At 37.8% G+C, this 16219-nt stretch overlaps 1 protein-coding gene across 1 annotated transcript; it reads left to right on the top strand.

Annotated features, from left to right (window-relative positions):
* Nucleotides 1–2522: 2522 nt before the first annotated feature.
* On the top strand, nucleotides 2523–9986 carry LOC123386963 (glycine N-phenylacetyltransferase-like). Its single transcript, XM_045062903.1, has 4 exons — nucleotides 2523–2926; nucleotides 5819–5945; nucleotides 6807–6978; nucleotides 8590–9986. The coding sequence occupies exons 1-4, from the start codon at nucleotides 2840–2842 to the stop codon at nucleotides 8990–8992; spliced, it is 789 nt and encodes a 262-aa protein (XP_044918838.1). The 5' UTR covers nucleotides 2523–2839; the 3' UTR covers nucleotides 8993–9986.
* Nucleotides 9987–16219: the final 6233 nt, after the last annotated feature.

The raw sequence follows: 16219 nt of genomic DNA, 5'->3' as shown, positions 1-16219 counted from the left end.
AAAGAACTGAAATTGTAATAAGTATGTCCTTCAACAATATGATACTAAACTTTAAAAAACCCTGGAAGGTATCTAGAAAGACATCCAAATTTAAGAAATATACAACACATTTCTAAATAAACCATACTTTAAAGTCACAAGAAAAATCAGAAAATATTTGAATAAAGATGAAAGCAAAAGATATCAAAAGTTTGGGGATGCAGCTAAAGCAGTGATAAGCGGGAAATATATAGCATCAAGTGCTTTACTGAAAGGAAAAAAAACAATGATCTCAAATCAGCACTTTAAGTTTCCACCTGAAAAATCAGAAAAAGAACTAACTAACCTCAAAGCAAAGAGAATTAAGGAAATTATAAAATATAAGAGCAGAAAGCAATGAATTTGAGAGGAGAAAATCAATTAAAATTAATCAAGGGGCACCTGGGTGGTTTAGTGGGTTAAAGCCTCTGCTTTCAGCTCAGGTCATGATCTCAGGGTCCTGGGATGGAGCCCTACATCAGGCTCTCTGCTCAGCAGGGAGCCTGCTTCCTTCTCTCTCTCTGCCTGCCTCTCTGCCTACTTGTGATCTCTCTCTCTCTGTCAAATAAATAAATAAATAAAATCTTTAAAAAAAGAAAATGAACCAAATCTGGCTCATTGAAAAGATCAATAATGTTGATAAACTTCTGACTCAGAAATGCAGAGAGAAGACACAAATCAAATCAGGAATGAAACAGGGACACTATTCCATCACTAGCCATCAGGGAGATTCAAATTAAAACCACATTGAGATACTACCTTACACCAGTTAGAATGGCCAAAAATTAGCAAGACAGGAAACAACATGTGTTGGAGAGGATGTGGAGAAAGGGGAACCCTCTTACACTGTTGGTGGGAATGCAAATTGGTGCAGCCTCTTTGGAGAACAGTGTGGAGATTTCTCAAGAAATTAAAAATAGAGCTTCCCTATGACCCTGCAGTTGTACTACTGGGTATTTACCCCAAAGATACAGATGTAAAAGAAGGGCCATCTGTACCCCAATGTTTATAGCAGCAATGGCCATGGTCGCCAAACTGTGGAAAGAACCAAGATGCCGTTCAATGGACAAATGGATAAGGAAGATGTTGTCCATATACAATATGGATATTATGGCTCCATCAGAAAGGATGAATACCCAACTTTTGTAGCAACATGGACGGGACTGGAAGAGATTATGCTGAGTGAAATAAGTCAAGCAGAGAGAGTCAATTATCATATAGTTTCACTTATTTGTGGAGCATCACAAATAGCATGGAGGACAAGGGGAGATGGAGAGGAGAAGGGAGTTGAGGGAAATTGGAAGGGGAGGTGAACTATGAGAGACTATGGACTCTGAAAAACAATCTGAGGGTTTTGAAGGGGGGGTTGGAAGTTGGGGGGACCAGGTGGTGGGTATTAGAGAGGGCATGGATTGCATAGAGCACTGGTGCAAAAACAATGAATACTGTTATGCTGAAAAGAAATGTAAAAAAAAAGTTATACTTAAAAAAATAAAGAAACAAACAGGGACACTAATACCAAACCCATAAACATTTTAAGGATAATAAAGACACACCATTATCAATACTGTGCCTATAGATTTCACAGCTTATGTTCTGTGAAAAGGACAAGTTACCAACAGTCATTGAAGAAGAAAAATATAACCTAAATCATCCTGTATGCATTGCAGAAACTGATTTCATAATTTAAAATTTTCCAACAAAGAAAAATACCATTGCTCAGATGGCTTTCATGGCAATTTCTACCACACATGTAAGGAAGAAATAATATCGATTCTATGCAAACTCTTGCAGAATAGATCAGAGGAGTAAACACTTCCCAACTCATTTTATGAATCCAGAATTACCCTAATATGAAAACCAGAAATGGATTTTATTTTTTTTAAGATTTTATTTATTTATTTGACAGACAGAGATCACAAGTAGGCAGAGGCAGGCAGAGAGAGAGAGAGAAAGGAGGAAGCAGCCTCCCCCCGAGGAGCAGAGAACCTGATGCAGGGTTCCATCCCGGGACCCTGGGATCATGACCTGAACCGAAGGCAGAGGCTTTAACACACTGAGCCACCCCGGTGCCCCTGGATTTTATTTTAAAAAAGGAAGGACTAGAAGACAATATTACTCATGAACATATACCCAAAAATCCTCAACAAAATTCTATCAAGTCAAATCCATCAATATATCAAAAGGATAGTAATTATAACCAAGAGGAATTTATCTTGAGAATCCAAGGCAGGTTCAACATTAATATTCAGTGTATTTCATTGTATCAATAGATTAAAGAAAAAAGCCAGATGATCTTCTCCTAATAGATGTAGAAAATAAAATTGAACTGGAGTTCTTTCCCATGATGGATATTATACAGTCATTAAAAATGATTCTATAGATTCTCTAGATTGGTATTTATTGACATGGAAATATGCCTATAGTATATTGTGTGTCTGGAGGGGGTATGTGGTAAACTAATATACATTAGGTAATTTCATTGCTTAAAAATTTATGTATTTGTCAATAAATGAAATAAAATGGAAAGATATAATACTAAGTTCTACAGTGTGATAGTGGATGATTTTTAATTAATTTGTTTATCTAATGTTTAACTCTATTGATATAATGTTCATGGTTTGACCCCCCAAACCTATTTCTATTTGGAGTAATGAAGTGGAATCTGAAGGTGATTTGAACCACATGCTTATCAGTTATCACCTTGATTTCATAGAAATAATCATTGTCCTGATCAAATAAGTTACTTTACCATCCTTTCCTAATAAGCTGACTCCCTGACTTTCTTGGGATGCTGTAGGTTTATGGGACTGTCTTCCACATGAACCAAAGAAACCCATTCAAGCTAACTGCCCTGGTGGACAAGTGGCCTGACTTTACAACAGTGGTTATCCGACCTCAGGAGGAGGTAAGGTGCCAGATGTAGAATGAGTACACTTTTGTGTTCTTATTTGCTATGCGCCTACCATGCACCTGGCAATGTGGTAGACCCAGGGGATACAGAAATGAATTGTGTGAGGGGCGTCTCGGTGGCTCAGTCATTAAGCGTCTGCCTTTGGCTCATGTCATGATCCCAGAGTCCTGGGATCGAGACCCACATCCGGCTCCCTGCTCAACTGGAAGCCTGCTTCTCCTTCTCTCACTCCCTCTGCTTGTCAAATAAATAAATAAATAAATAAATAAAATCTTAAAAAAAAAGAAATGAATTGTTTGATGGTAAGTGAGTTGCTGTCCTCAAGAAGTTCACAGAAGTCAGATAAAGGAATAAATTACAACATGGAGTGAAAATGCACAAAAACATATAGAAACACACACTATATAAGATACCAGCAATACTGTGTAAGAGTGAGAAAAAAAATACTGTGTAAGAGACAGTTTAAAACCACAGATGTCGGGGTATGCACGTAGAGGATCAGAGGGCTTCTAGGCAGACATTTCAGCAAAACTGGATTTTGAAGATAAATGGGTTTTTGGCAGACTGATAAGAAGAGAGAATGCATTCTAAACAGAAAAACATAACACCTAAAAATGTGTAGAGCTAAATATGAAGAAAATTAAAAAAATATAAAGAACAAACTGCAATGCTTATATTTGGGAATGTATTTTCAGTGTCAACTTTTTTTTAAAATATTTTATTTATTTATTCGACAGAAAGAGAGAGAGATCACAAGTAGGCAGAGAGGCAGGAGGGGCTGGGGGAAGCAGGCTCCCTGCTGAGCAGAGAGCCCCATGTGGGGCTCGATCCCAGGACCCTGAGATCATGACCTGAGCTGAAGGCAGAGGCCCAACCCACCGAGCCACCCAGGCACCCCTCAGTGTCAACTTTTAAAGATTACTTAAACTAAGTGCTGAATATATTTCAAAGACAAATATGTTATAAGCATATTGGAAAATATAAAGTAAAAATGTATGCATGCAAAATGTGTAATCATACAATGTCATTTTAATACAAAAATTTTCAAATAAAATTTAAATGTATAGTGCTTTTGAACTAAACAGAATACAAAAATGAAGACATTTACATTAATTATTGAACTGAAAAATGAAGCTATGAGTGCATTTCTGAGTAGCACTTTCTGGCTATTCTACCCTTGTTGGGTAGTTGTTTCCTGACTCTTTCCTCCAACTTCAAATAACCTGAACTCTGATTTGTTAACTTTGAGAAGAACTTCTTGAACAAATTTTGTTTCAATTTGGGGGGGAATGCAAATTATTTTTTAAAAAAATAATAGTGCATTATGGTTTACATTTTAAAGACATCATGTGTCAAATAAAGTATATCCAAAATATATGAAGAACTTATACAACTCAACACCAAAAAAACAACCCAATTAAAAAAATGGGCAGAGGACCTAAATAGACATTTATCCAAAGAAGACATACAGATGCCAACACATTTAAAAGATCCTCAATATCACTAATCATCAGAGAAATGCAAAATAAAACCACAATGAGATATCACTTTATACCTATCAGAATGACTCAAATGAAAAAACACAAGAAGTAAGTGTTGGTGAGGATGTGGAATAAAAGGAACACTCATACACTGTTGGAAATGTATATTAGTGTAGTCTCTACGGAAAACAGTACGGAGGTCCTTAAAAAACTTAAAAATTAAATTAACATATGATCCAATAATTCCACTATTGCATATTTACCCAATATATATGTATGTATATATAGGGTATTTACCCAAAGTAGGTAAAAATACTAATTTGAAAAGATACATGTGTCCCTATGTTTATTGCAAGATTATTACAATAACCCAGATATGGAAGCAATCCAAGTGTCTATCAATATATAAATAAAGAAAATGATTTTAAAATATAAAGATAACTTTACATATAAACATAGTATTATATATAATATATAATATATATAATAAAAATTACTCAGCCATTAAAAAAGAATGAAATCTTATCATTTACAACAATGTAGATGGACTTAAGAGTGTATAAGTCAGTCAGAGAAAGACAAATACCATATGGTGGAATTTAAGAAACAAAACAAATGAATAAACAAAGAAAAAAGAGACGAACAAAAAAACAGACTCTTAAATACAGAAACAAACCTGGTGGTTGCCAGAAGGAGGGGTGTAGGAGGATGGGTGAAGTAACTGAAGGGGATTAAGAGTACATTTATTGTGATGAGCACTGAGTCATGTACTAAAAAATTTGTTGAATCATTATATTTATAAAAATATATTTTATATTTCTTATAAATATATGAAACTAATATAACACTGCATATTTATTATACTTAAATAAAAATTTAAAATTTTTTAAAAAAGAAAAATGAAGACATCATATGTCTTTATTCATGTAGCTATGTCATATATAAGTGAAAATTCTAATACAAGGTTACCTCTATCAATTTCAACATTGTTATGTTTACAATCCATTGGTTCTGAGACTGGGTTTTTTTCTTAGACCCTTAAATAGAATAAAATTTACTCTTTCAAAGGAAACTTGCCTTTGACAGTAATGCTTTCTTTCTCCTGAAGATTACAGAATCATAGAAGAATGTTTTCTAAACCAGTGCACATTTGGTTGATTTGAAATTGTAACACACCATATAAAATACCTAGTTCATCAAGTTTTTCTTAACCAAAAATTGAGTGATTAAACCCCTGACTTGCTGTCATGATGTAAATGATTCAGGAATAATGCTAGTACATCAAGAATAATACCAAATATTTATAAGTTTATAAAATAACACAGTATAATGACAGACTAAGGCAAAGTATTCCAATCACTGGGTATAATCAATATGATTTATTTTACATTAACTAACCAAACAGGAAATGACAGATGATTTTGATTACTACACCAACACCTACCAAATCTATTCTAAGAATCCCCCAAACTGTCAAGAATTCCTTGGCGCATCGGGTGTCATCAACTGGAAACAACGTTTGCAGATCCAAAGTAAGTTTGGCATCTGGGATGTGTGCTGGCTTCTATGACTGTTCCTGGCTACTCCTACAGGGTCACTTTTGATCCTGAGAACATTCCCCTACAGCCTTTGTAGGTAGGAAGCTCTACCAAACCCGACTCAGCTTGATGTTCATGTTCATTCTTTGCATCAGCTGCTCCCACCTCTTCAGTGGAATAGAATTCAAACATTGCGAACTGTGGACTTGACACATGGGACTGTGAGCAATGGAATTTCTTGTTAGCTAAGGATTCATGATATATTTTTCAGACATATTCAGGGTCCATTAGGGGGATTAGGTGTGAGAGCAGAGCTCCCTCCCTCTCTGGTCTTCCATTCCTAGAATAAGAATGACAGTTGCTTGTGCCAGAGAACACCTCCAGGTCACAAGGTCACAAGTACAACTACCATGGCTGTGAGCACACCCTCCAGGGTCAGATTCTCTAGGGCGGCATCCTTGCTCTGCCTGTTACCTGCTTTGTGATTTGAGCAAGTGGTGTATCTATTATTCAGTTTTTGTATGTGTAAAAAAAGAGGGCAGTAAAAGTACTTAAAACAAGTTCAAGGGAAGAATTAAATGTAGTATTAGACCAATACCTGGGCATGGAGTAGGAACACACTCAAGGTTAGCTTCTACTTTTTAAAATACCATTTCTCCATTGATTGTGCAGTGATATAGTCAGGATTTCTAGTACTATCTGCTTGCATAAGAGAGTGACTTGGGCATGGCCACATGGTTCATGGCGACCCCAGAAGCGACACTGCCTGACTTTAAGATCTGCATATTTCCACCAGGAAGCTTCTGCAGCATCTACACGGCCAGTTACTTCTCCCTTCACCTCACCCCTCTCTAGGTTCACAGTCCAGCCTGAACGAAGTGATACAAAATCTTGCAGCTGTTAAACTGGTCAAGGTCGAGCAACAACAAGGCATTATGTACATGTTGCCCGAGAGAGCAAGTAAACTGCTCCCTTCCTTGCTGGAGGCAAAGAACTTACCTCTTAAATCTGGCAGACGCAAAGTCATGTGAGTTTTGGAAAAAGATCCTCTGGGTTACTCTCATCTTTCTGCATGGAAGTGGCCTCCCAACATCTTCCCCTATCTTCGCTATTGCCTCCCTACAATCCATTTCCAGCGTGATCCTTTTGGACATGGATTGTGTCAATTCATCCACTTAAAAGCCATCAGTGTTCCTCTGCTCACATGCCCATTACGGACATTCAGGGTCCTAGCAGACCTGCTATCCACCACCTCTTGGACTTCCACCAGCAGCTCTGGCTTTTTGTCTCCAACTTGATTTCATACATTCACATAATGCCTTTGGACTGTTGCATTTATTCTTTGCCTAAAATCTCCTTCCCTCTGATCCTTGCACATCTGTTTCTTTCTTGCCACTCATTATCTCCAATGTCATTTCCTTCGAGAGTTCTCCGCAGAGCAACCCGAAACCACCCTTTCCCATAATTCTTCATCACGAAATACAGTTTTTATTTTCCTCAGTGCACTTATCACTATCCAAAACCAGCTTATTTGTGAATTTACTGACGTCTCTGTTGTTGGATTCCTCCCTTGCAACGATTCAAACTCCACAAGAGCAGAGGACATTCTTCATGGTGGTCACCAGTAAGTTTTCAGGAGCCACAACAAAGCGTCAAATAGACGCTTCATAAATATGCAATGAATTTACATCCCAGAGCAAAACACATTATATATTGCCCTCCACTTATGCCTGAATAGAATTAAAACCGATATAGGGATTTTATCTTGAGATATCCAATCCTATGGCCCTCTCTGTGTTAATACACTTGGAAAAGATTTATTCACACTGTATTGCAACTTACATCTAAAAGACACCTCCAAATCTATACTCTCATTTGATTTCTTGTTCATCCCATGAGACAGACAAGGGAGGAGACATTATACCCATTTTCCTGATGGAAAACAGGTCCAGTTGATGAAACAGCTTGTCACGGTCATGTGGATGGTTAAGGACATAACTGGGGCTCATGTTTACATCTCCTGCTTCCACACTCTGGGCTCTTTCTAGGACACCTCCCAAAACCTTCTCCACCCCTGTAGCAGTCTTCAGACTTCAGTGTTCTGTCAAGTGGGGGCTGTCCACACTCCACATCACTGCCCCTCCGTGGGCTTCAGCTCTCGCACAGTGGCCAAGGAGCCTCTGACACCAACAGACAAAGATTCCAGGATTACAAGATTCCAAGCCCTGGCTTTATATCTTGCTAGCATATGCTTTGAGGCACTTACTTATTTTCTGCTTACCTACTGTTATGTGTAGAACAGGGATGTTATCAATTCTCCCATCTTAAGTGGAGAGTCACAGCAATATTGACAAAAAAAAATGTTAATTTTTGTGTAATTATTTTTTGTGTGGCATGGGTCTGAGGTACTAATCATGGGATAGCTCTTACATTATTTACAGAGCTGCTACTAATAGCACCACTCTGTTAATATCTCCATTTTATAACAAGATGATTAACTCAGGCAATCTGGCTGCAGAGTCTATGCCTTTACTCCACTCCACTCTGCATTGTCTGACGACAATTTGGGGGAAAACAAACATAATACTCCACAGTATGTGTGATATTTGGGGGTATTCTTTTTCCTTGTTCTCAACAGCAACCAAGAGATGTTTCAACTCTCCTCCCTGGACGTTACCCATGCTCCGTTGGTGAATAAATTCTGGCATTTTGGGAGCAATGAGAGGAGCCAGACATTTATTGAGCGCTGCATCCAGACCTTCCCCACCTTCTGCCTGCTGGGGCCTGAGGGGACCCCTGTGTCCTGGAGCCTGATGGACCAGACAGGCGAGATACGGATGGGGGGTACTGTGCCTGAGCACCGGGGCAAGGGTCTCATCTCCTATCTCATGGATGTTCACATCCATGCTCTGGACAAACTTGACTACCCTAGCTATTACCATACAGCTTTAACCAACAAAATCATACAGAAAATGAGTCACAGTCTGAATCATATCACCTTGCCCTGTAACTGGAACCAGTGGCACTGTGTGCCACTGTGAAGCAATTCTGAGCACAAGACCGAGTTGGGTGGGCTGATGTGGCAGGAGAAGTGGTTGGGCGGACAGGGAGAAAGAACAAATTGTAATCAGCAGTAAAGTGATATGTGTTGTCTGGGCTCTGAGAAGCAGTATAAATGGTCAACAGAACCACCACAGTCCCTGTTCTCAAACCAGGTCAACAGAACCACCACAGTCCTTGTTCTCAAACCATTCATGTAGTACTCCCCTTTGGGTCTGGAAGATCTGGCATGGCCAGACCTTCCTGCGGCAGACTCCGGTCTTGTTCAGTTTCCTACACTTCTGGATCTCAGTGATACTCTTTTCAGCTACATTCTGCCCTCCTGCTTCTCCTGGATCTCCTATCTTACAAGCGAGGTATTGCTAATAAGCATATCCTGCCACTTTTGCCAAGATGTGACATTACTCAAGGGTAGTATAATTTTCCTCTCTCATGCCTTTACCCTCCTGATCCCTGCCCTACCCTCAACTAGCTTCACTGAGGTATAATTCACAAATAACACTGTAATGTAAAGTGTAAAAAGTGGTGATCACACACACACACACACACACACGTTATGAAAGACCTCCCATAACCAAGTTGATTAAAATTACCTGACCATATATACATGGGTTTATTTCTGGGCTCTCTATTCTGTTCCAGTAATTTATGTGTCTGTGTCTATGCTGATATCAAACTCTTTTGATTATTATAGTTTTGTAACATAGTTAAAAGTCAGGAAGTATAACGACTCCTGCCTTGTTTTTATTTCCCAACATCTTTTTGGTATTTGGGGTCTCTTATGGTTCCATACAAATTTTAAGATTATTTTTTCTATTTCTATCAGAATTTTGGTAAGGATTGCCCTAATAAGGACTGCTTTTGGTGGAATGGACATCTGCACAATAATAATTTTTCAGTCCATGAACACAGAATCTTTTTCCATTTATGTGCATCTTCTTACACTTCTTTCATTAATGTTTTCTAGTTTTCAGTGTACAGATCTTTGACCTTCTTGATTAAAACTATTCCTAAGCATTTTTTTTTCTTTTTGTTGCTATTATAATTGGGACTTTCTTAATTTCTCTTCCTCACAATTGTTAGAGTCTCGAAATACAACTCATTTTTGTATCCTGACTTTGTATTCTGCAACTCTACTGATTTGCTTCTTAGTTTTAGTAGGATTTTGTGGGGGGAGTGGAATCTTTAAGGTTTTCTATACATACGATGATATCATCGGTAGATACGACTTCATTTCCTCCTTTCTTACCCGGATGACTTTTATCTCTTTTCCCAACCTGCAGTGCTATGTTGAAGATAAGTGGCAAGAGTAGACATCTCTGTCTTTTTTCTAATATTAGAGGAATAGTTTTCAGCTTTTCACCATTGAGTCTGATGTTAGCTGTGGGCTAATATACAGGGATAAAATCCACTTGCTACTGGTGTATGATCCTCCTAATATGTTGCTGAATGTGGCGTCCCTTGAGGAGTTTTGCATCTTCTTATTGTATCCTTGTCTAACTTTAGTATCAGGATAACGCTGACCGTATAAAATGAGTTTGGAGGTGTATCCCCCTCTTTAATTTTTTGAAAGATTTGAGAAAGGTTTGCATTAATTCTTTGAATGGTTGGTGGAATTCACCAATGAAGTCCTCTGGTCCTGAGCTTTTATTTGTTGGGATTCAGCTTTCTTACTAGTATTTGGTTTGATCAAATTTTATAGTTCTTTATGATTTAGTTTTTACAGGTTGCATGTTTCTAAGAATTCAACAGTTTCTTCTAGGTTATCCAATTTGTTAGTTAATAACTGTTCATGGTGGTCTCATGATTCTTTTCATTTTTGTGTCATTATTGTAATCTCCCTTCTTTTATGTCTTCTCTTATTCATTTGAGTCTTTTCTCTTTTTTTCTTAGTAGGTCTAACTAAAGGTTAATCAATTTTGTTTATCTTTTTAAAAAAAGACCCTTAGTCTCATTTATCTTTTCCATTATTTTTCTAGTCTCATTTTACCTATTTATGCTCTGGTAGTTACTTTCTTCTTTTTACTAATTTTATGCTTATTTCTTCTTTTTTTAGTTTTTTGAGGTGTGAGATGAGATTGAGATCTTTCTCTTGAGATACGCATTTATCATCATAAACTTTTCTCTTTGACTTGTTTTTGCTGCATTGTATGTTTTGGTATATAGTGTTTCCTTTTTCATTTGTCTGAAAAAATTTTTAATTAAAAAGAATTTTTGACTCACTGTTGTTTAGGAACATATCATTTAATCTCCATATATTTGTGTATTTTCCAGTTTTTGTCTTTGATGTTGATTTCTAGTTGTATGCCATTGTGGTCAGAAAAGATTCTGGGTATGATTTCAATCTTTTAAAATTTGTGAAGACTTGCTTTGCAATCTAACATATAACCTATCCTAGAGAATGTTCCATGTGCACTTAAGAAAAATGTGTATTCAGCTGCTGTATGATGGAATATGTGTATGTATCTGTTAGGTCCATTTGGTCTAATATGTAGCTCCAATCCAATATTTTTTTACTGATTGTCTCCCTGGATGATCTAGTCATTGTTGAAAGTGGAATATTGAAGTCCCTTACTATTATTTTTACTGTTTTCTATCTCTCCCCTCAGATCTGTCAATATCTGCTTTATATATTCAGGCATTCCATTGTTTGGTACATATGCATTTTTTAAGTGTTATATTCTTTGAATAAACTGACCTTCTTATCATTACATAATGGCCTTCTTTCTTTATTACCATACTTTCACCTTGAAGTCTATTTGGCCTGATATAAGTATAGATAGTCCTACTCTCTTCTGGTTTCCATTTGTACTGAATATATTCCAACTTGAAGAAATTCCTTTTAACATTTGTTGTAAGCCTGCTCTAGTGGAAATGAACTCCTTCAGGTTTGTTTATCTGCCAAAATCTATCTCCCCTCCAGTTCTGAAGGAAACTTTCATGGATAAAGCATTTCTTGGCTGGTAGTTATTTTTCTCTAGCACTTTGAATATATCATTCCACTCCCTTCAAGCATGCAAGGTTTCTGCTGAAAAAATATGCTTATAGTCTTAAGAGGGTTTTTTGTTTGTAAAAACTCACTTTTCTTTTGTTGTGTTTTATTCTTTGTCTTTACTTTCTAACAATTAAATTATAATGTGTGTTGGTGTGGGTCTCTTGGGATTAATTTTTTGTTGTTGTTGTTTCTCTTTAAGTTTCCTGGATTTTAGTGTCTGTTTCTTTACCCACATTTGGGAAGTTTTTAATCACTATTTTTCTGAACACATTTCTGCATGATTCTCTCTTTCTCCTTCTAGGACACCTATAATAGGTATATTTGTCCACTTGATTGTGTTCCATAAATTGGTTAAGCTATTTCACTCTTTTTAATTATTTTTTTTTAATTTTTGCTCTTCTGATTAGATGATTTCCACTGATCTAGCTTTGAGTTTGTTGATCCTTTTCTCCAGCTGATCTTATCTGCTGTTGAACCACTCTATTGAATTTTTCTTGTTTGGTACTTTTAAAATATAGTCTGTCTTTTTGTTGAAATGCTCACTTTACACATGCATTGCCCTCCTGACCTTGGTGAGCATCTTTACAACCATTATTTGGAAGTCCCTGTCAGGCAAATTACTTATCTATGTTTCATTAAGATTGGTTTCTGGAGATTTATCTTGTTCTTTTGTTGTTGTTGTTGTTGTTGTTTGTTTGTTTGGGACATATTCCTCTGTTCTTTATTTTCCTTGACTTTCTATATTGGTTTTTGCATATTAGATAAAACAGCCCCACCTCCCAGTCTTGACAGACTTGCCTTATGTAGGAAATAATCTTTGTTAATAACCTTGACCTGAGGGGCACCTGGGTGGCTCAGTGGGTTGAAGCCTCTGCCTTCGGCTTGGGTCATGATCCCAGGGTCCTGGGATCGAGCCCCACATTGGGCTCTTTGCTCTGTGGGGAGGCTGCTTCCTCCTCTCTCTCTGCCTGCCTCTCTGATTACTTGTGATCTCCGTCTGTCAAATAAATAAATAAAATATTTAAAAAATAACCTTGACCTGAGGCTTTATTTTCCTCAAGCCTCGGTGTTTGCTTAAACCACTGTCTTTGTTTTTTGTGGTCAGGAGATCAGGGTCGGTCAAGATCTGTTGGTGTCCCAACAGCGTGGGAATTGCCCACATGCCTCTTTAGGCTCCCAGAGAGCTATTATTTGCCAGCCCCTTTAGCTTTCAATGCAAGCTAATTAGAAGCCCAACCTCCAGGCAGCACCCGGGAAAGTCAAGATATTAAATATACAATCTAGCCCATCGGGGGAAACTGGGAACTGGGTGTTTTTGTCTACTTATTCTGTGCTAAGGCAGAAGGGATACCCTCTGGGAATGCTTTTGTACCTATTTAGAGCTACCTCTCTATTTTGTGGGTTGGAACACACAATGAATACTGAACCTCATCACCTTCTAAAGCTAGGTAATTTAGAAGTCAGTCCATCAAAGGCAGCCTTAGAAGATGAGGTGCTTAAAAAAAAGAGAATAGAGAAAGATGATGAAGTACTAGATTTATAGACAAACTCCTTTCAGGAAGAAGCTGGAGACTGTTTTATTACTGCAGTTAGCTGAGGAGAGAAAGCAGATGTAGCCACCAGCTCTTTTAGATAGCTGGGAATACCCTCAATGAGCTCTCACATGTGGGTTGTTTAGAAGCCAGAACCTAAGGCTGTGGCTGGGAAAGTATATGGTCAAATCCTTTTCAGGGAGAAACTGGGAGATGGTATTTTGTCTGCTCCTTCTGTGCTGATCTTGGAAGGGATAGCTACAAAAAAATGCTCATGCAACCATTTAAAAACTTCCTTATTTTATGTGTCCCTGTGAGTTTCATGTATGCCAAGCCACAATGGCTCTCAGAGCAAAGTGATTTGGGGACCCATCCCTTGGGTGGTAGCCTTAAAAACTGGGCACTAGCTGTGTGGTCCAACCCTTTGCTTCTCAGGAAGAAACTGGGAGTTGGGGGTTCTCTCTTGATTGTAAGGTGCTGTGGTGGGGTGGGGTTTATCGTGAGCATATCTTGGCCCATCCTATCCATTTCAATGCGGCTCTTCTTTCATTCACCTGAAGTGTAGAAGTTGTTCTGCAAGTTTCTGGATTTCTCTCAAAGGTAACTGCCATCTCTGAGTGTGTCCCTGGGAAGAGAGAAAGTCAAGAGCACCCCATCCCACCATCTTGGGGACATCACTCCTGACCCCCTTTTATTTTCATGACCAACGTGTGTCCTATGTCTTCAGTAGGTGATGTGAAGTGATTCTTTCACCAGTAACTCTTTAATCTGTGTTTAATAATCATCTTAACATATTATTCACATGAATATATGACATCAGGTATATATGATCCTCAGAGAGTTCTTAAGAGAAAGACTAAGTAGTGGTAGCATTTTTCCTCAGAGAAACCCCACCAAAGTGAGAACAGTGTTATTGAAATCGGTCAATTTCCATCCTGATAATCAGCCTGCTATAAAAAACATTTTGTGTTTGATTGTGAAAGTTAAACTAGAGGGCCCATCAGTTGGAAGACATTGAGAGGGGTTAGTGGGGACACACACTCTGTCCATAGGTTGATAGATACATGGATGAATATATATAGATATACATATATTTGTGAATATGTTTATAGCTATCTCTATATATGTGTGTGTATTTATAGATCAATATATAAAGAGATCAATATATATCAAGTGACAAAAATTCAATTATACTAATATACCACATTTACACACCTTTACTTAATATGAAATACTAAAGTTCCTTTTCTTTCTTTGTTTGTTTTATTCCTATCTTCTTTTTATTTTATTTTTTTTAATTTTCTTGAGGGAAATTCCAGGGATTAGAAGTAGTGATGTCAGGATGCCTGGGTGGCTCAGTTCGTTAAGCAGCTGCCTTCGGCTCAGGTCATGATCCCAGTGTCCTGGGATCGAGTCCTACATCGGGCTCCTTGTCCCATAGGGAACCTGCTTCTCTCTCTGCCACTTTGTCTGCCTGTGTGCGCTCTCTCTCTCTCTCTCTCTGACAAGTAAATAAATAAATAAAAATCTTTAAAAAAAAAAAGAAGTAGTGATGTCAAAATGAGCAAAGATTTTCCTGCCCCTTCATATGATTTTCTCACACCCTTTCTATATGCTAATAGCACAAAACAGACGCGTCAAATTCTCCACAGTTTTCTCATTTCAACAACAGCAATAGATATTAACTGACCACCTACTGTGTGCCAGTGACTATTCTAGGAATTTGGACACATACTGAATGAAACACAGATCCTTTGAGGTGCTTACATTATAGAAATCACCTATTAATATAAAAAATCAATAATATTATATAAACACTGGGAGTAGGGCAGTGTAATGTAGTGGTTAGAAGTACATACTGGGGAGCTGGATTCTCTGAATGACAATCCCAGATCTGTCTTTTGTCAGCTTTATAAAGTGGGGGAACTTATTTAAGATCTCTGTGTCAGAATGCCTGGGTGGCTCAGTGGGTTAAGCCTCTGCCTTTGGCTCAGGTCCTGATCTCAGAGTCCTGGAATCGTGCCCCACATCAGGCTCTCTGCTCCCCAGGGAGCCTGCTTCCCCCACCTCTCTGCCTGCCTCTCTGCCTACTTGTGATCTCTCTCTGTCAAATAAATAAATAAAATCTTTTAGAAAATAAGATCTCTGTGTCACAAAATTCTCATCTCTAAAATGAGGGAAAGTGACAGTTCCTAAATTATAGGTTTATTGCACAAATCAAATGAATGAGAAAATATAAACAAAGAACTTGGGAAATTGTCTGGCACACATTAAGCACTCCAAAAACATAAGTTGTAATTTTTGATATTAATCACCAGGATAGGTGCAATATGGACTGATGATTATTATTACAAGGCAGGGGATGGGGCAGGCAGAGAATGGTGAGCAAATTGGGTGGGACCAAGCTGTAAGAGGTCCAGAGTACAATTTACAAATTGGATTCAAAATAATTGGGTACCAATCTAGCATCTACCATGTATATAGGTATATTCAGTAGTCTTTGTGTTGGAAATGTCAGTGGCCGGAAAAGGAAATATACATTTTTATTGGCTAGAGTCCCGGAATGGACACCAGTTGGATTACTAGGCAGACACAAATTACCCCTTTTCACGATCCCCATTAAACATGCTGACTATTGAAAGCAGAATTGTTTTATAGCAAAGGAAAGAATATTTTCAGCT

The sequence above is a fragment of the Mustela putorius genome, unplaced genomic scaffold (assembly GCF_011764305.1).
Source record: "Mustela putorius furo isolate JIRA1106 unplaced genomic scaffold, ASM1176430v1.1 tig00000127_pilon_pilon_pilon, whole genome shotgun sequence".
Taxonomy (NCBI): domain Eukaryota; kingdom Metazoa; phylum Chordata; class Mammalia; order Carnivora; family Mustelidae; genus Mustela; species Mustela putorius.
Note: the sequence above shows the minus strand (reverse complement) of the source record. Positions and strands in the feature narration are given on the sequence as shown.

Coding starts and splice junctions, on each gene's coding strand:
- LOC123386963 (XM_045062903.1), top strand. CDS start 2,840: ATGAACCAAAGAAACCCATTCAAGCTAACTGCCCTGGTGGACAAGTGG. Junction 2,927..5,818: donor TTATCCGACCTCAGGAGGAG/GTAAGGTGCCAG, acceptor CTAACCAAACAG/GAAATGACAGATGATTTTGA. Junction 5,946..6,806: donor ACAACGTTTGCAGATCCAAA/GTAAGTTTGGCA, acceptor ACCCCTCTCTAG/GTTCACAGTCCAGCCTGAAC.